General features: G+C 36.8%; 2 protein-coding genes across 2 annotated transcripts; one reads left to right on the top strand and one right to left on the bottom strand.

Moving 5' to 3' along the window:
• Positions 1–12,460: 12,460 nt before the first annotated feature.
• LOC131646872 (uncharacterized) lies at positions 12,461–14,996 on the bottom strand. The gene is made up of 2 exons (XM_058916820.1): positions 13,376–14,996; positions 12,461–13,293 (listed from the first exon to the last, which is right to left on the bottom strand). The coding sequence occupies exons 1-2, from the start codon at positions 14,994–14,996 to the stop codon at positions 12,461–12,463; spliced, it is 2,454 nt and encodes an 817-aa protein (XP_058772803.1).
• A 553-nt stretch (positions 14,997–15,549) lies between these two features.
• LOC131646861 (protein MAIN-LIKE 2-like) lies at positions 15,550–16,790 on the top strand. The gene is made up of 4 exons (XM_058916811.1): positions 15,550–15,612; positions 15,707–16,416; positions 16,494–16,584; positions 16,662–16,790. The coding sequence occupies exons 1-4, from the start codon at positions 15,550–15,552 to the stop codon at positions 16,788–16,790; spliced, it is 993 nt and encodes a 330-aa protein (XP_058772794.1).
• The last annotated feature ends 2,357 nt before the right edge of the window (positions 16,791–19,147 follow it).

Raw genomic sequence — 19,147 nt, 5'->3', positions numbered from 1 at the left:
GAGGATTAATTGGGTATCTTGGAAGACTATTTGCAAGCCTAAACAAGACAGAGGGATGAGAGTAAAAAATTGCGAGGCCTTCAATAGAGCTCTTTTAAAGAAGTGAGCTTGGAGAATGTTATCAACCAAAGGTTCAAATTTGGATTGATCTCTTAGAATTTAAACATGGGATACTAAGGCTCTAATTCTAGACCCGTCTTTGGCCAGCTTCTAAGTCAAAATGGTCCTTATGGTGGAGAGACCTTAGGATATGCGTTGGCGTTTGGAGTGATGATCCCAATGAAGGATAGAAAAACACTTAGAAAGGGGGGGTTTGAATAAGTGTAGCTTTAAAACTTGTAAGATAAAAACAATTTGAACAATGATTTTTATCCTGGTTCGTTGTTAACTAAACTACTCCAGTCCACCCCCTTGGAGTGATTTACCTCACCTGAGGATTTAATCCACTAATCCACTTGATTACAATGGTTTTCCACTTAGACAACTGCTAAGTCTTCTAGAGTATCCTGATCACAACCTGATCACTCTAGGAACAAACTGCTTAGACAACTTCTAAGACTTGCTAGAGTATACTGATCAACAACCTGATCACTCTAGTTCTTACAACTTAATGTAAATAAATTCTTTTAAGAGTTACAATGCTTCTTATAAAGCTATTATCATAACTGTGATTTTCTCTTAAGTTTAAGCTTAAATCTCACTAAGATATTACAACAACAATGTAGTGAGCTTGATGATGAAGTTTGACAGCTTTTGAATTTGACAGCGATTCTGAATAGTGCGCAAGTGTTGTATTTAGCTTCTCATCAGAACTTCATATTTATAGGCACTTGAGAAGATGACCGTTGGGAGCATTTAATGCTTTGCGTATTCTGTACAGCATTGCATTTAATGTTTCACTCTTTTGTCAACTACCTCGAGCCTTGTTTCCGCTGTGTCTACTGACGTTGCCTTTAATAGCTTCTAACGTTCCTTTTATCAGTCAGCGTAGCCTGCCAGTCTAGTACTTGCTTCTGATCTGATGTTTGTGTAAACAACGTTTGAATGTCATCAGATTCAAACAGCTTGGTGCAGAGCATCTTCTTGTCTTCTGACCTTGAATTGCTTCTGAGCGTGATACCATGAGAACTTCAGTGCTTCTGCTTCTGATCTCAAGTTCTTCTGATGCTTCCATAGACCCATGTTCTGATTCTGCTTGACCATCTTCTGATGTCTTGCTAGACCATGTTCTGATGTTGCATGCTGAACCTTCTGAGTCAGTGCTTCTTGCGCTGATTTTGTGCATACTCTTTATATAATTCCTGAAATGGAAATTGCATAGTATTAGAGTACCACATTATCTCATACAAAATTCATATGCTTGTTATCATCAAAACTAAGAATATTGATCAGAACAAATCTTGTTCTAACAATCTCCCCCTTTTTGATGATGACAAAAACATACATAAATGATATGAATTTGCAATCAGAATATCAGACGGCTAAAGACAATTACACAGCTATAGCATAAGCATATAAACATAGTGTGTGAATATGTCTCCCCCTGAGATTAACAATCTCCCCCTGAGATAAATAATCTCCCCCTAACATAAATTCTAGAAGAATTTTATAAATAAAAGACTTCCCTGAGTATTTCAGTTGAGATGTTCACATATGCTTAGATCTTCGGAACATTCACATCTTCTGATTCTTGCTTCCATAGGACAGCTTCAGAACTTGAATTTCCTAGATCTTCAGAATATTCATAGCTTCTGATTCTTGCTTCCATTGGACAGCTTCAGAGCTTGAATTTCTTCTTGAGTCATTGCATGCTAGATTGTATCAGAACATTGTTGAATGTACCAGAGCATCGTGAGAGCATCTTTACATCCTGAAATGTTACAGAACAAACTAAACGACAAAAGTCAGCATGAATGAATCAGAACATAAAATATGTATCAGAGCATACAAACATAATGTTGCAGAGCATATTTTGTAACTAAAAACATGCATCAGAACATATAAGGAATAAGAACGAAAACATATTCTATCATCAGAATATCAGAACATTCTTCCTTCTTGCTTCTGATTCTTGAAGCTTTATAGCACTCAGCTTGCTTCAATTTCCATGAGCTTGATTCTTTATAGAATTGATTTTCCCCATGTCTTTGCTTCTCATTTTGAGCTTTAAAGAGGATCTTCAATTCCTGCAAAACAACACTCAAAGACATAGAACTTTGCAAGTTCTGTTAGAAATGTGGAGCCTTTCTCCCAGCAACTGATAAAATAAATCAGATCATTTATCACATTTTTCTCCCCCTTTTTGTCATAACATCAAAAACATAAAAGATTCAGATGAAAAACAAAAAGACAAACACTTGAAGAAAAGGATAATTTTCATTAAGCACGGAGAAAAGGTTCAGAAGTACAAGAGGGCAAGGGAAGATGCATAGAAAAACAGATGCAGCAAAACAAAAGAAAACAATCTAAGACTCAATGACTAAGATGACCCTATCAGAAAAACATGATCTTGGTCAGCATATCATGAAATAATCTCAGCCCAAACTTGATAAAACGGCTTCAAGGTACCAGTTTAACTTGAATCAACACCGGTAACACACGAAATCAGCTTCTCAACCTGGAACCAATCAACTCTGCCGGGAAGAGGACCAGCGACTCCTTCTTCATCGTCCAAGTTGTACAGCTTCCTGATTAACTTCTCAGTTATCACAACTTCATGCCCTAGCACGAAGGAGATAATGACGGTTGCATGAACCCAGAAATCTTTCACAAGGGCTGGATAACTTGGTCCAACCAATCTAGCAAGATAGTTTGACCATCCCTGTGCCATGATCTTAGCATCAGGTTTGAAACCGTATGCTTTCAAATTTTCAAAGTCCAATGAGGACTCACAGAGAACTTCCAGTTCTGACTGAGGAATGGAGCAAGTCTTCAGAGGAGCGTATCTGTGCTTGTTGTATACCAGTTGAGAGGAAGACATTTCTTCTGTCGGGTTTGATGTGCTTGATGAAGGATTCATGATGATGTTGCTTGGTTTCAGATCACAAACTAGGGTTTTAAAGAACGAATGCAGAGAGAGAGATGCACAGATGGAGAGAGAGTGAAAAAGATGAAATGAAGATGAAGTGGGTTATTTAAACGGTTTGAAAAAAAATAATAATAAAAAGAAAATTGTTTAAATGAAATGATTACAGAAAAACATGACATCAATATGCATTTAATGAGAAATGACGTTAGGAGAGATAAAGTGACAAAATGAAATGATTTGCACAGTTACCTAGGGCGGCGTCTCCTCAACTGCACGCATGCTTGTCCAAAAATAGTGAACACGTGTTCATTTTCTGGAAAGACTGGTGACAGCTGTTTTACTATAAAAGAGCTTCTGAATCAACTTAGATAATGAAACGTTAGTAATAACAGAATCAGAACTTCTAATTGATCATTATCAGAACTTCTTATAGCGGCCTAGTCCTAACACATTTCAGAAGTTATTCATACACAGATCTTCTCATCTTCTCATTCTGGGCATAAGTCCATACTGATATTCTTCAGAATGAACTTAAACCTATCTTTAGCAAGGGGTTTTGTAAAGATATCAGCCCATTGATGGTCTGTATCCACAAAGTTCAAAGAAAGAACACCCTTCTGAACATAGTCCCTCATAAAATGATGTTTAATCTCAATATGTTTAGCTTTGGAATGTAAGATAGGATTCTTAGATAAACATATAGCAGAAGTATTATCACAGAAAATAGGAATGTGACTCTCATATATCTGATAATCTTCTAGCTGACTCTTCATCCAGAGCATTTGTGTGCTACACCCAGCAGCAACAACATATTCTGCTTCTGTTGTTGAGAGCGCTATGGTAGCTTGCTTCTTGCTGTACCAGGAGATCAGATGACTTCCAAGAAATTGACAACTTCCAGAAGTACTCTTCCTTTCAATTCTATCTCCAGCATAGTCAGCGTCACAGAATCCTACTAAGTTATATTCTTTAGATCTTCTGTAGACTAAACCAACGTTAGTAGTACCTTTCAGATACCTCAGAATTCTCTTAATAGCAGTTAAGTGAGATTCTCTAGGATCTGATTGGAATCTAGCACACAAACAAACACTGAATAGAATGTCAGGTCTAGAAGCAGTTAAGTATAGAAGAGATCCAATCATACCTCTGTACAACTTCTGATCTACCTTCTTACTTACCTCATCCTTACCTAGAACACATGTTGGATGCATAGGAGTTTTGGCTTCTTTGCTTGCAGAGAGATTAAACTTCTTCAGAAGTTCTTTCACATACTTCGTTTGATGAACATAAGTTCCATCAGAAGTTTGGTTGATTTGAATCCCAAGGAAATACTTAAGTTCACCCATCATACTCATTTCAAATTCAGCCTGCATAGACTTAGCAAACTCCTTTCCACGTGAAGCATTAGATGTTCCAAAGATAATATCATCAACATAAATTTGACAAATTAAAATATCCTTCTTAGATGTTTTACAGAAAAGAGTCGTGTCCACTTGTCCTCTAGTGAAACCATTGTCCAGAAGGAAAGAACTTAATCTTTCATACCAAGCTTTGGGAGCTTGCTTCAACCCATACAATGATTTCTTAAGTTTGAAAACATGTTCTGGAGACTTAGAGTCTTCAAAACCAGGAGGTTGGTGGACATAGACTTCCTCATCTATATAGCCATTTAAGAAAGCACTCTTAACATCCATCTGATACAGAGTGATGTTATGTTGAGTGGCAAAAGAAATCAATAAGCGAATAGATTCTAACCTGGCCACTGGTGCAAAGGTTTCTGTATAGTCAATCCCTTCTTGCTGACTATATACCTGAGCCACCAGTCTGGCTTTGTTTCTTACCACATCTCCCTTCTCACTGAGCTTGTTTCTGTACCAATGATGTTGAATCCTTTAGGTCTAGGAACCAAATCCCATACATCACTCCTTGTAAACTAATTTAGTTCTTCTTGCATGGAAATTATCCAGTATGGATCTTCTAGAGCTTGATCAACAGAAGTTGGCTCGATCAAAGAAACAAGACCTAATTGACATTCTGCATTGTTCTTAAGGAATGCTCTTGTTCTGATGGGATCATCTTTCTTTCCAAGGATCACATCTTCTGAGTAAGCAGAGGTGAGTCTAGAAGATCTTCTGACTGTTGGCTCTTCAGAAATTCTGAGATTCTCTAAAGATGTAGCAACTTGATCTTCTGATTCTTTGCTTCTAAGACTTTCAGCTTCTGGAGCTTTGCTTCTTGGTTCTACAACTTCTGATATGTCAATATCTAAATTTGCAAAATTCTCAAACTGCTTTGGCTTTTCAAGACCAAGCATATCATCAAACCTGATATTGATTGATTCTTCTACAACCAATGTCTCAGTATTGTATACTCTGTAGCCTTTAGAGCGTTCAGAATATCCAAGAAGAAAACATTTTTGTGCCTTAGAATCAAACTTACCAAGATGATCTTTAGTATTCAGAATAAAACACACACATCCAAACGGATGAAAATATGAAATGTTGGGCTTTCTGTTCTTCCACAATTCATAAGGAGTCTTATTTAGAATAGGTCTTATAGAGATTCTATTCTGAATATAACATGCAATGTTTATTGCTTCTGCCCAGAAGTGCTTAGCCATATTGGTCTCATTGATTATGGTTCTGGCCATTTCTTGCAGAGTCCTATTCTTTCGCTCTACAACTCCATTTTACTGTGGAGTTCTAGGGCAAGAGAAATCATGGGCAATACCATTTTCTTTGAAGAACTCCTCAAAGAATCTGTTCTCAAATTCGCCACTATGATCACTTCTGACCTTTATGATTTTGCACTCCTTCTCAGATTGGATCTGAGTGCAGAATTCAAAGAACACTAAATGAGACTCATCCTTGTGTTTTAAGAACTTTACCCATGTCCAGCGGCTATAATCATCTACGATGACTAATCCATATTTCTTCCCTCTGACAGATGCTGTTTTGACTGGTCCAAACAGATCAATGTGTAGAAGTTCTAACGGCCTTGAGGAAGAGACAACATTCTTAGATTTGAATGCAGGTTTGGAGAACTTGCCCTTCTGACATGCTTCACAAAGAGCATCTGATTTATATTTCAGATTTGGGAGACCTCTGACCAGATTTAGTTTGTTAATCTGAGAAATCTTTCTCAAACTAGCATGTCCTAATTTTCTGTGCCAGACCCATTGCTTTTCAGAAACAGACATAAGGCAAGTCACCTTCTGCTTCTCAAGATCAGAAAGATCAATCTTACAAATGTTGTTTTTTCTCTTTCCTGTAAATAGGATTGAGCTATCCTTCTGACTTACAGCCTTGCAAGACTTTTGATTGAAGATTATGTCATAACCATTGTCACTTAATTGACTTATGGACAATAAGTTATGTGTTAATCCTTCTACAAGAAGTACATTAGTTATGGAAGGAGAGTTACCAATACTTATAGTTCTAGAGCCAATAATCTTGCCCTTCTGATCTCCTCCAAACTTGACTTCTCCACCAGACTTAAGCACCAGGTCTTGGAACATAGACCTTCTTCCCGTCATGTGTCGCGAGCACCTAGAGTCCAGGTACCATGACATTTTGTGCTTTGCCTTCTTTGATGCTAAGGATATCTGCAACAAAAATTATCTTCTCCTTAGGTACCCACAATTTCTTGGGTCCTTTCTTGTTAGTTTTCCTTAAGTTCTGATTGAACTTGGGTTTAGCATGATAAGTAACAGGAGGAACATCATGATATTCTTTGGGTTTGTCAGCATGATATCTTTTAGGTTGTGTCACATGCTTCTTGGTGTGTGTTGTGTTAAAACTCTGTGCATGTGATGTGAGCTTGATATCATGTGAGTGGCCATATTTGAACTGATTATACAATGGCTTGTATGTGATTTTCAAATCATCAACATGTTCAAATTTATGTGAGGTATCACCCTCATAGCCAAAACCAAACCTTTTGTTTCCAGAAACACCATATATCATAGAAGCAAGATGACTTCTGCCAATACTTCTAGATAGGAACTTTCTGAAGCTCGAGTCATATTCTTTCAGAATATGATTGAGACTAGGAATGGATTTTTCTGCTTCAGAAGGAGATCCACTATCTTTGGATAATTTTAAAACTTTTTCCTTCAGTTCAGAATTTTCCACTTCCAGCTTCTTAGTTTCAAATTCAAATTGCTTTTTCAGCTTTTTGTATTTGATACTAAGATGAGCCTTGAGTTCCAGAAGTTCAGTTAAACTGGAAACTAACTCTTCTCTAGATAGTTCAGAAAATACCTCTTCAGAATCTAATTCTGATGTAGATTCTGATCCATCATCCACTGTAGCCATCAGTGCAAAGTTGGCTTGCTCTCCTTCAGAGTCTGATTCTGATTCTGATTCAGAATCATCCCATGTTGCCATAAGACCTTTCTTCTTATGAAAATTATTCTTGGGATTCTCCTTCTGAAGTTTTGGACATTCATTCTTGAAGTGTCCAGGCTCATTGCACTCATAGCAGACGACCTTCTTCTTGTCAGATCTTCTGCCACCAGAAGATTCTCCTCGTTCAAACTTCTTTGAACTTCTAAAGCTTTTGAACTTCCTTTGTTTGCTCTCCTAGAGTTGGTTTACTCTTCTGGAGATCATGGACAGTTCATCTTCTTCTTCTGATTCTGATTCTTCAGAATCTACTTCTTCAGCCTGAAAAGCGTTAGTGCATTTTTTAATATTAGATTTTAATGCAATAGACTTACCTTTCTTCTGTGGCTCATTTGCATCCAGCTCTATCTCATGGCTTCTCAAGGCACTGATTAGCTCTTCCAAAGAAACCTCATTCAGATTCTTTGCAATCTTGAATGCAGTCACCATTGGACCCCATCTTCTGGGTAAGCTTCTGATGATCTTCTTTACATGATCAGCCTTGGTGTAACCTTTGTCCAGAACTCTTAATCCAGTAGTTAGCGTTTGAAATCTTGAGAACGTCTTCTCAATATCTTCATCGTCCTCCATCTTGAAGGCTTCATATTTCTGGATTAGAGCAAGAGCTTTGGTCTCCTTGACTTGAGCATTTCCTTCATGGGTCATTTTCAATGACTCATATATATCATGGGCAGTTTCCCTGTTAGATATCTTCTCATACTCAGCATGAGAGATAGCATTCAGCAAAACAGTCCTACATTTATAATGATTTTTGAAAAGCTTCTTTTGATCATCATTCATTTCTTGTCTTGTAAGCCTTACACCAGTAGCGTTCACTGGATGTTTGTAACCATCCACCAGAAGATCCCATAAGTCACAATCTAGACCAAGGAAGTAACTTTCCAATTTATCTTTCCAGTATTTAAAGTTTTCACCATCAAATACTGGTGGTCTAGTATAACCATTGTTACCATTTCCATTATATTGCTCAGCAGAGCCAGATGTAGATGTAGGTGTGTTTGTTGGAATTTCACCAGCCATCTTTTACTCAAGCGTTTTTCTCTTCCTGAATCTTTTCTAAACACGGTTAAGTGCTTGCACCTTAGAATCGACGCTCTGATGCCAATTGAAGGATAGAAAAACACTTAGAAAGGGGAGGTTTGAATAAGTGTAGCTTTAAAACTTGTAAGATAAAAACAATTTGAACAATGATTTTTATCCTGGTTCGTTGTTAACTAAACTACTCCAGTCCACCCCCTTGGAGTGATTTACCTCACCTGAGGATTTAATCCACTAATCCACTTGATTGCAATGGTTTTCCACTTAGACAACTACTAAGTCTTCTAGAGTATCCTGATCACAACCTGATCACTCTAGGAACAAACTGCTTAGACAACTTCTAAGACTTGCTAGAGTATACTGATCAACAACCTGATCACTCTAGTTCTTACAACTTAATGTAAATAAATTCTTTTAAGAGTTACAATTCTTCTTATAAAGCTATTATCACAACTGTGATTTTCTCTTAAGTTTAAGCTTAAATCTCACTAAGATATTACAACAACAATGTAGTGAGCTTGATGATGAAGTTTGAGAGCTTTTGAATTTGACAGCGATTCTGGATAGTGCGCAAGTGTTGTATTTAGCTTCTCATCAGAACTTCATATTTATAGGCACTTGAGAAGATGGCCGTTGGGAGCATTTAATGCTTTGCGCATTCCGTACAGTATTGCATTTAATGTTTCACTCTTTTGTCAACTACCTCGAGCCTTGTTTCCGCTGTGTCTACTGACGTTGCCTTTAATAGCTTCTAACGTTCCTTTTATCAGTCAGCGTAGCCTGCCAGTCTAGTACTTGCTTCTGATCTGATGTTTGTGTAAACAACGTTTGAATGTCATCAGAGTCAAACAGCTTGGTGCAGAGCATCTTCTTGTCTTCTGACCTTGAAGTGCTTCTGAGCGTGATACCATGAGAACTTCAGTGCTTCTGCTTCTGATCTCAAGTTCTTCTGATGCTTCCATAGACCCATGTTCTGATTCTGCTTGACCATGTTCTGATGTCTTGCCAGACCATGTTCTGATGTTGCATGCTGAACCTTCTGAGTCAGTGCTTCTTGCGCTGATTTTATGCATACTCTTTATATAATTCCTGAAATGGAAATTGCATAGTATTAGAGTACCACATTATCTCATACAAAATTCATATGCTTGTTATCATCAAAACTAAGAATATTGATCAGAACAAATCTTGTTCTAACACCCAATTGGTTTGGAAATAGAATCTCTTACAAACTTGGAAATGGGTCCAATATATTGACTTTTGGAGGAACAATTGACTAAGGTGCAATCATGTTAAAGATGCAATTTTCTTTTGTTTTTAACTGAATCCAGGTGGATATAGTAAAAATATGTAACTCAGGGCTTTGGAACAATAACACCATCGAAGGAGCTTGGCATTAGAACATAGCAGCACATTCGATTTCGACTGATGTATCCAACCCAGCTATACTTGAATGGCAGGAGCTATAGAATTTATTGTTGTTTGTCAAGCCCTCTCCTACCGAGGTCGACTATTTTGTTTGGTGGCGTCACGCTTACATGTTTTCGATTAAGTGGGCGTTTGGAGGAACTTTCATTTAAAGGCCCCCATTCTCCACAAAACTGTATTCAGCTTTAAAAGATGTTCGGAAGGCAAATCTTCCATCAAAAATTTAATTATTCGCTTTGAGGTTTATCATCAATTGTCTCCAAACGAATGACGAACTCGCTAAATGTGGTATCATTCCAAGTACTCACGACTTGGCCTGTCCATTATGTCTTGGCTTGGAGGAAACTCTTGTTCATCTTTTCTCTCGTTGCATTGTGTCGGTACAAGTGTGGAATCACATTATGGATTGAATTGGCCTTGGAAGGTTACCCATTGTGATAGTATGTTGGATCATTTAAAGCTTTTTGTTTGGAAGCTGAAGGACAAAATCAAGAATAACTTTTGTCTCCTCTTTTGTCTCGCAACAATATGGTTAATTTGGCTCATTAGAAACGACATCATATTCAATTGGGGGGCATAAAGGGGTTAGCCACATTGTTCTCTTAGTCAAATCTCTCTCTTAAGATTGGTTAGGTGCTAGACGTAAAAGAATCATTTCTTGTGATAAAATTAGATAGTGGTGGCAAAACAGGTCTGGCCCGTCGGGCATGCTCGTTTTGCCTACAGTTTTTTGCGAGACGGACCAATGTTTTAGACTCGTATCCTCTAATATGCCCGCCTAATTCTGCTCATTTTTATGCGGGCTTTAGCGGACACGAGCATTAACATGAAAACTGGCAATTCTTATACTTAAAAGGTGCAATGCCCGCGGGCCCGTCCCACACTCCTTTTTTTGCGAGACATGACACAATATTAGACCCGCACCCTTTAAGAAAGTTGTTTTGTCCCGTTTTTATACATACTTTTGCAGAACAGACCTAAACAGAACAGACTTGCCCGTTTGCTATTCCTAAAATTAGATGAATTATTGATCTATTTGATGCTTAAAATTAATCCGCAAACTTGTATTTTGCTCGGTGTATTAGAGTAGAGTACCTTTGTACTCACATCAATACAATGTTTGCTTATAAAAAATAAAAACTCATTAATAACCGAAAGAAAAGAAATAGTAGAAAGTTTTGTACTGAAAAAATAAGGTCAAGAAATTTGAAATCGCTGCCACAAGGCAAGTTAATTTTGGGGATTTTTTTACTGTACTGCCACAAAAATGAAATAAAAATACCATAATGCCACAAAGTGAAAATAAATGACCCATATGCCACACTTGTAGTTCAGGTCCGGCCACCCCTTGGACGGACGGATGAAGGATTTTTTTTCGTAGTTTGGGTCCGGCCAGGGGTGGGCCGGACGCTAACTGGATCCTTTTTTTTTATTTTTTTTGTTTTAATTGATTTAAATGATTATTAAAAGCTATAATTGATTTTTTATTTTAATTAAAGATTAAAAAACAATAAAATTAAATAAAAAAATTAAAATATAAATTAAAAAATTTATTTGCCAATATTTATAAAAAACATTAAAATATATAATAAATAACATTAAATATGAATAAAAAAATATTATAATATAATTAAAATTAATTTATAATAAAAGGTTCAAAAAAACATTAAAATATATTTAAAAAAAATACATTTGCCAATATTTATTTTAATTGAATTTAAAAATTTATTAATCATGAAAATGGTTTATTTATTAAAAATAATGATTAAAATATAATAAAATTATGAGTAAGTCACGGGTTGGACGAACATGTGTTGGTTCGGCCAATAGATGGACGAACATTTGTGGGTTCGCCCAATAGATGGACGAACATGTGTGGGTTCGGCCAATAGATGGACGAGAGCATATATTTTATTATTATTTTTTTGCCTATAAATAAGACTGTACAACCACATTTCCAATCACATCAGTTACAATTGAAGGTATAGTGTTACTATTGGAGATGTCTTCTGAACCCCTTCCAACGTTTCCACCTATGAAGAGAGATGCAACATTATTTTTTCAGCAACAAAGCCTCCGTTGAAGATCAAACTATGGAACACTCAAACTTTCGAGCATCTACAGAGGCACTTGATCGGATGGTTAGACGGAAACATTCTTGAGGGTGAAAAGATAAGGAAAATTGAAAGGCAGGTCACAGAGAAAGACCCAAATGGAGTAGTAACTCGTTCTTGGAGAGTCGTGAAAAATGACGCTGGTGTCCTTATGATGATGCTAGGACCACACGATATTGTGTTGATGGTTGTAATCTCTTAGAATATGTTTTATTTGTTTCCTGTGATGTCGTTTTAAGTGTTTCATGTGTGGTTGTTTTATTTGTGGCGGTCTTTATTTCGATGTCATTGAATGTTGTATTAGTAATGTGAAATGTTGTTTTAGTTATGTTCAATGTGAAATGTTGTTTTAGTTATTGTGGTTGCAAACTCAATTAAAAAAACATTATATTACATTCATAAAGCTAGTTTTAGTAAACATTAAATAAAGCTAGTTGAAGTAAACATTAAGGAGGCCTATTGGACGGGCCTGATACATTTGGACATTTACTTCGGATATGGCCTACTTCACGGCATATCCCACACATTCTCTTTTCCTTTTCCACGTCGTCCATTTCGGTTCGAATCCGAGTACTGTTAGGGCGGCCTCTTTTTTTCCTACGCATAGTTTCGTCATGACAAAGAGTAGGCCCTCTATATTGAGGCCAATTGTCTTGATGTGGGAGGATCTGGAAGCTTTGTTGGTAGACTTTAAAAACATGTTGTATCTTGAACATGTCGGGTATGTGAATGGTGTAGTCTTGGCGTATACTTTCACATGCTGCAATCACATGTGAGCAAGGCAAATGGAACGCTTGAAATTTTCCACAATCACATGTTCGCTTTCGCAGATCAACACCGTAAGTACCAGTTGGACGACCATCGTTGCGGTTTATTCTTTCGGCCACCATAAAATAGAACCTCTCCCGGTCAAACTGGTAAACATTATGACTGCTTGCTTTGTTGACTTCTTCAGTCATCCCCTTGATACACTTGTCTGTAAAAGTTTGGCCTGATGTCAACCTCTTTGTCCATTCATGTCCGCGTTGACCAAATAATGCTCCCATCCGAAAATATGTGGCCGAAAACAAAGACGCTATTGGAAGATTTCTGGTAGCCTTTAGCATAGAGTTCATTGCTTCTGCAAGGTTAGTCGTCATGTGTCCCCATCGTTGCCCTCTATCAAACGCCCTTGCCCACTTCTCCCTGGGGATATTTTCAATCCACTCCATAGCATCTCTATTTGTCTGACGAATTTCGGTTCTATAGTAATTGTACGTTGACTCCGTCAATGCATATCCTGTTACAAATAATAAACATGTCAAGAAACCGACAAAGCGAATTTGAAAAATTTACTTCATAAAGATCAACCAGACTATTACCCATGTTGACGAGTTTTTTACGTAGTTCTTTGTCTCTAATCGCACGCATAAAATTTTGCGCGATATGCCTTATGCAATAGACATGTGATGACGGAGGATTTTGCCATCCATTTGCAGGATCATCATAGGCACTTTTAATCGATGGATGTCTGTCTGATATTAGGCATAGATTGGGTTGGGGTGTCACATGGATTCTTAGATTACGAAGGAAAAAACTCCAAGCATCCTTGGTTTCACCCTCGACAATAGCGAAAGCAATTGGAAAAATGTTACCATTCCCATCCTGCGCCACAGCCATCAACAATGTCCCTTTGTACCTTCCATACAACCATGTTCCGTCGACTTGAACAATTGGCTTGCAATAGGCAAAACCATGGATGCAAGGTTGAAAAGCCCAAAATAGACGATGGAATATCATCTTATCACCCAACTGACTTCCTTCGTTTGAAAATGCAGGTAAAGTTTCCAAGTCTATTATCATTCCAGGCAGATATGTTTTCATTACCAATAACCATCGTGGAAGGTCATTGTAAGATGTCTCCCAGTTTCCATACAAGGATTCTATGGCCTTTACCTTTGCAATCCACGCTTTCCTGTAAGATATATTATAACCATACTTTCCTGTTATATGAGAAATTATGAGCTTTACCTTAATTGAGGGGTCGGTGTTAACCAAATCTCTGATGCAGTGAGAGACAATATCTGATGTAAGTTGTCTATGATCTTGCGACATTGAAGTGGTTGTGCAGACATGTGGTCCACTCAACTTACCTATCATCCACTTAGAATTCTTCTTGCGAACTGATGCTCTACATTTGAATTTGCAAGTTGGATTTTTGCATTTGATGACATATCTGTTCGTATCAGATTTGTATACCCAATAATCAAGATTATTGGTGATATGCCAATGTTGCATAGCAGCAACGCACTCCTCCTTGTCTTCAAACTCCATTCCCTCATATAAATCAACATCACTATAGTTTGTTATGTGGGAACCAAAAATTGATTCAGACGGTGCCTCTTCTAAACAGATATTTCGCATGTGATCCGGTGGGGCGTACATGCTAATCGGTCGTGCAAGTGTAGGCTGCGACGGCTCAACAATATCAGGGTCATTGTCATCACCAAAAAGATCTTCATATTGCACTTCTTGTATTTCATCCTCACTGTACTCGTCCACCTGTTCGTCGGGTATAAATGGTTCGTTGTTTTGGGTTGGCTCTTCGTCAGTGGGTTGGCTCAAACCGTATTGATGCGAATGCGACTCTTGCGATTGGTTAATGGGAGGACTAACAATATGAACATATAGCTCCATATCGTCAAGAGGTGCAAACGAATTGTGACATTCGAACATCACTTTAACGCCATCATCGTCCTCTATTGGTTTCATGACGTAAAAAATGATACCGCTGTCTCCATTAAACAACGGAAGTCGATAAATAATTTCACTTACAGGAAGTTGCAATTTTGTTTCGATCCGTTCCTTCAAATGCATAAAATCGGCTCTACAATGCACTTTGAAACGTTTTGTTTCGGTATTACTAAACGAAAAACCGTTGGTTAGATCGTTACTGATAACACCATTGTAATGCACTGAACAAATAATGTTTCTCTGAGCCATTGAAATGAATCTATATTTGTTCTCTGAACAAATAAATTTTCTATGTGTTTGAATGTGTGTTTGAATGTGTGTTGCTTTACATTTATCAGTCAAAGTGGTATTAATACTGTGCCAACCAAAAATGGACACGTAGGGAATCCGTCCAGGCAAAGGACGAATCACGTTTCAGTCCAACCAGGGGTTGGCCGAACCACAAGGGAGTCCGCCCAGGGGTTGGCCGAACCCAAACAAGGATAGTTGGAGTGCGTCCAAGGGTGGGACGGACGACAACTAGGCTCAATTTTCGCTGCATGCATGCATGCATTTGTCCCATCAGCCATTGTGTAATCAAATCAAATAGTAAAGCATGCAATAAAGTCTAATATATGTTGGATAATAGCATGCTCCATATATTGCATGCATTACACTTGTCTGTCCAATGGATTCTACAATGCATTTGCTTTGACTATAAATTCAACCTATCATTATCACTCCAAACTCATAACATCTTCCAAATTTCATACATTACATATTCATCTGAAACACACAATTATCACTACCACAATCACACAACATGTCTGGTTTGCTTACTTTGGGAGATAATCATCGAGGAACAAGAGAGAACGTGGCTGCATTCGTACGTATTTTAAATTTGTTACTAGTATTCTTATACGTATTTTTCACAGTTTATTGTTTTTGTATACTAACCAAATTATATATTTTTTGTATAGGATGAGTCTAAAAGGTTTAGACTACATAATCATATGTTTGATAGGGAGCCAAGTGAGGCTATCAAGCCTTACTTACAAAGAGCCGGGTTTGGGATCGTCTCCAAAATCAACTTTAGAAGTGTTGATTCTAAACTTGTAATTGCGATGCTTGAGAGGTGGAGGCCTGAGACACACACGTTTCATTTGCCGACCAGTGAATGTACAATCACATTAGAGGATATAAATATGTTGTTTGGCCTCCGCGTAGATGGGAGAGCTGTAGTAGGTGATACCGAAGGTCCCGATTATGCTTGTATCGATGCTTTAGGCATACAACCTTTTAGTGATAGGGTGAAGGGTTCGGTAAAATTGACATGGATACACGATGAGTTGAATGAATTAGAAAACCATTCTCAACAAACCGAGGAGGAAAATATACTGCATGCAAAATTATATATCTTAAGTATGATTGCTGTTTTATTTCCTGATAAATCTCATAGTGTATTGCATTCTTCTTGGTTCAAATTTGTCAAAGATCTTGATGAATGTGGAAAATATAGTTGGGGGTCTGCGTGTTTGGCTTACCTTTACAGGGAGATGTGCAAAGCATGTCGTGTAGGATGCATGAGTGTTGTAGGCTGCTCACTCATTCTCGCTGTGTGGACTTACTATCGCATTCCACAACTTGCTCCAAGGAGTGAAATTGCTCCATCCTATCCATACGCCACTAGGTAAATTCTTTACTCTATATATTTATTTTTCCACTAAATTAACGCATAGTCCTAATTGAACTTTTTAAATATGCAAGATTTGCACAACGAGGTATGGAGTATTACTCATCTCCAAATGCTTTTCTTGATGGATATCGTTTCATTTTGGATCACATGGTCCAAGGAGATGTAAGTTATTTTCCAAGCCATATACTAAATCTTTCATTTACTTGAATACGACTCTTATATTTATTTATGTCTTACAGTTTTTGTGGAGGCCTTACGAAGAATATCCTCGTCGCACTCAACGAGAAGCTAAAGCGTGGAGTGCAACTACATATATTATCTGTTTTCATATTGTGGAAATGCATCACGCCGACAGGGTTAGGCTTTAATTTGGTTTTACGCAAAACATCCCTCAACCCCCGAGGTGTCTTGGAGATCATCACCTGGTAACGAAGAATGATGTAAAGGATTGTAATTATCGAGATGTGAACATTCACGAGAACAATGAGTGGAAAGGTAGAAGAAACTTAATAATGACAGGTGAGTTGAGTACTACTTTACGCCACACCGATGAATATATGCAATGGTTAAGAAATATTCCATTGTTATATTTGTCGAAAGAAACGTATTTGGCAGACCCTCGTTATTACACCTCCTCTACATCAACCCCACAAACAACCTTTCATCAACAAATCCCACAATCATTCCAACCAACCACACAATTCCAAACAACACCACAATTCCAAACAACACCACAATTCCAACAAACACCGCAATTCCAACAAACACCACAATTCCAAACAACACCACAATTCCAACCAACAACACAATTCCAACAAACACAATTCCAACAACAAACTTCTTCCTTTCCACAAACATACCAACACACTCAAACCACACAACAACACACATTTTTTGCCACCCCATCTCAAATTCCAACCCCTTACACCTCAACCTCCCAAACAAACTACTACTATCACCAAGAACAATATCAACAATCAACACTTCGACCACCGCTACATAACACCCCAATCCCTCAACCCGACTTCGACCAATCATACTCCCAATCTCAACCGCTTTCACTCTCCCAACCACAACATACCTTTGACACCACAAATGTCTACTATCCAGACATGTCATCAAATGTGCCACAAACCTTTGTAGCTTCTACTCAACCATTCATTGACATCACTGATGATCAAGTACTCGAAAATTTACCGACAATAACTCCACAAGAACTGGCGAGGTTTATGAATGATGGTCCGTCGCATCAAAACGATGATCTTTCAAGCGACGATTCTCCACAAAGGCAACCTCCACCAAACATCGAGCAACCGTTAGGTAAGGGTAAGAGAGCAAAGATACCCAAAAAATGTCTCACTGGGGGCCATATGGTCCAACCAAAGCCCAAAAAAAAATAGACCTTTTTTCCTTGTACGTGTTTATGTATTGAATAAAATAAATATTGGAAATAATATTTTTTTATTCATATTTAATGTTATTTATTATATATTTTAATGTTTTTTATAAATATTGGCAAATAAATTTTTTAATTTATATTTTAATGTTTTTTATTTAATTTTATTGTTTTTTAATCTTTAATTAAAATAAAAAATTAATTATAGCTTTTAATAATCATTTAAATCAATTAAAAAAAAAAAAAAAAGGATCCAGTTAGCGTCCGGCCCACCCCTGGCCGGACCCAACCTACGAAAAAAAATCCTTCATCCGTCCGTCCAAGGGGTGGCCGGACCTGAACTACAAGTGTGGCATATGGGTCATTTATTTTCACTTTGTGGCATTATGGTATATTTGTTTCATTTTTGTGGCAGTACAGTAAAAAAATCAATTTTGGGAGCAGTCTATTATGTCTGGTGCCTTTTTTCCTACCATGAATTATGACAGCTAGCTACTACTTTAAAAGAACCTGCATTTTCTTGAACCTGCATTTTCTTACTAATAATCAGCTTGTAGCCTTCTAGTTGTATGCTTGTAGATTATCAGACTCAGGTGTTAGTTTTGTTTGTTACATCACATGTCATACGCATAAAGTAAAAAGGAGTTTTTTCTTACATATTTTTTAAAATTTTACGAATATCACTACTGTGCAGAAAAAGTATTTTTAAAATATTTAAATATATCACATTAAATAATTGGATGATAAAAATATTTGTAACTAAATTACAGTATTAGAATGTTTATTCTTTATAATTTATGTAACACTAAAAAAAATGTTAACTATATTTTATTTATTCAATATATTTGTAATCATTTATATATTTTTTCGCAATCAACAATAATAAATACGTTAAAGATAATATAAACTATTTTTCTCAAATTAATAAGTCACTTTAAAATGTATGATTAAAATTTCAAACCTCCCATAAATAGAAATGTCATAATATGTGGTACAAACCATGCTCCCATGAACTCTCTATGTAATAAATTGTTTTATATTTTTTATTTTATGCCATTGCGTATTCGTTAATATTTTTTTAATTTTTATTTTTTTAAAATTTTTTCTTCATATTTTTAATCAATAATAATTTTTTAGAATTTTCTTTTCATATATTAATTATATTTTTAAATACGGGTAAAAATGTTAAAACAATTTATATTTAAAATATAAATAGCATATTTTTGTACAAGTGAAAAAATTAAAAAAAAAAAACTTATTTAAAAAATAAAGTTCCACTAGCATGAGAGTGATGATTCTAACGGAAGCCTCTATTTTGCTAGATAGTTA

This window comes from Vicia villosa, linkage group LG1, assembly GCF_029867415.1.
Source record: "Vicia villosa cultivar HV-30 ecotype Madison, WI linkage group LG1, Vvil1.0, whole genome shotgun sequence".
NCBI lineage: Eukaryota > Viridiplantae > Streptophyta > Magnoliopsida > Fabales > Fabaceae > Vicia > Vicia villosa.
The sequence above is the reverse complement of the archived record's forward strand: the minus strand, read 5'-3'. Positions and strand labels throughout refer to the sequence as shown.

What these genes read in the sequence shown, in the direction of transcription:
- LOC131646872 (XM_058916820.1), bottom strand. Translation starts at nt 14,996, where the DNA reads ATGGCTCAGAGAAACATTATTTGTTCAGTGCATTACAATGGTGTTATC. An exon ending in TAAAAAACTCGTCAACATGG is followed by an intron (nt 13,294 to 13,375) that starts GTAATAGTCTGG and finishes TATTTGTAACAG; the next exon opens with GATATGCATTGACGGAGTCA.
- LOC131646861 (XM_058916811.1), top strand. Translation starts at nt 15,550, where the DNA reads ATGTCTGGTTTGCTTACTTTGGGAGATAATCATCGAGGAACAAGAGAG. An exon ending in TCCTATCCATACGCCACTAG is followed by an intron (nt 16,417 to 16,493) that starts GTAAATTCTTTA and finishes TAAATATGCAAG; the next exon opens with ATTTGCACAACGAGGTATGG. An exon ending in ATCACATGGTCCAAGGAGAT is followed by an intron (nt 16,585 to 16,661) that starts GTAAGTTATTTT and finishes TATGTCTTACAG; the next exon opens with TTTTTGTGGAGGCCTTACGA.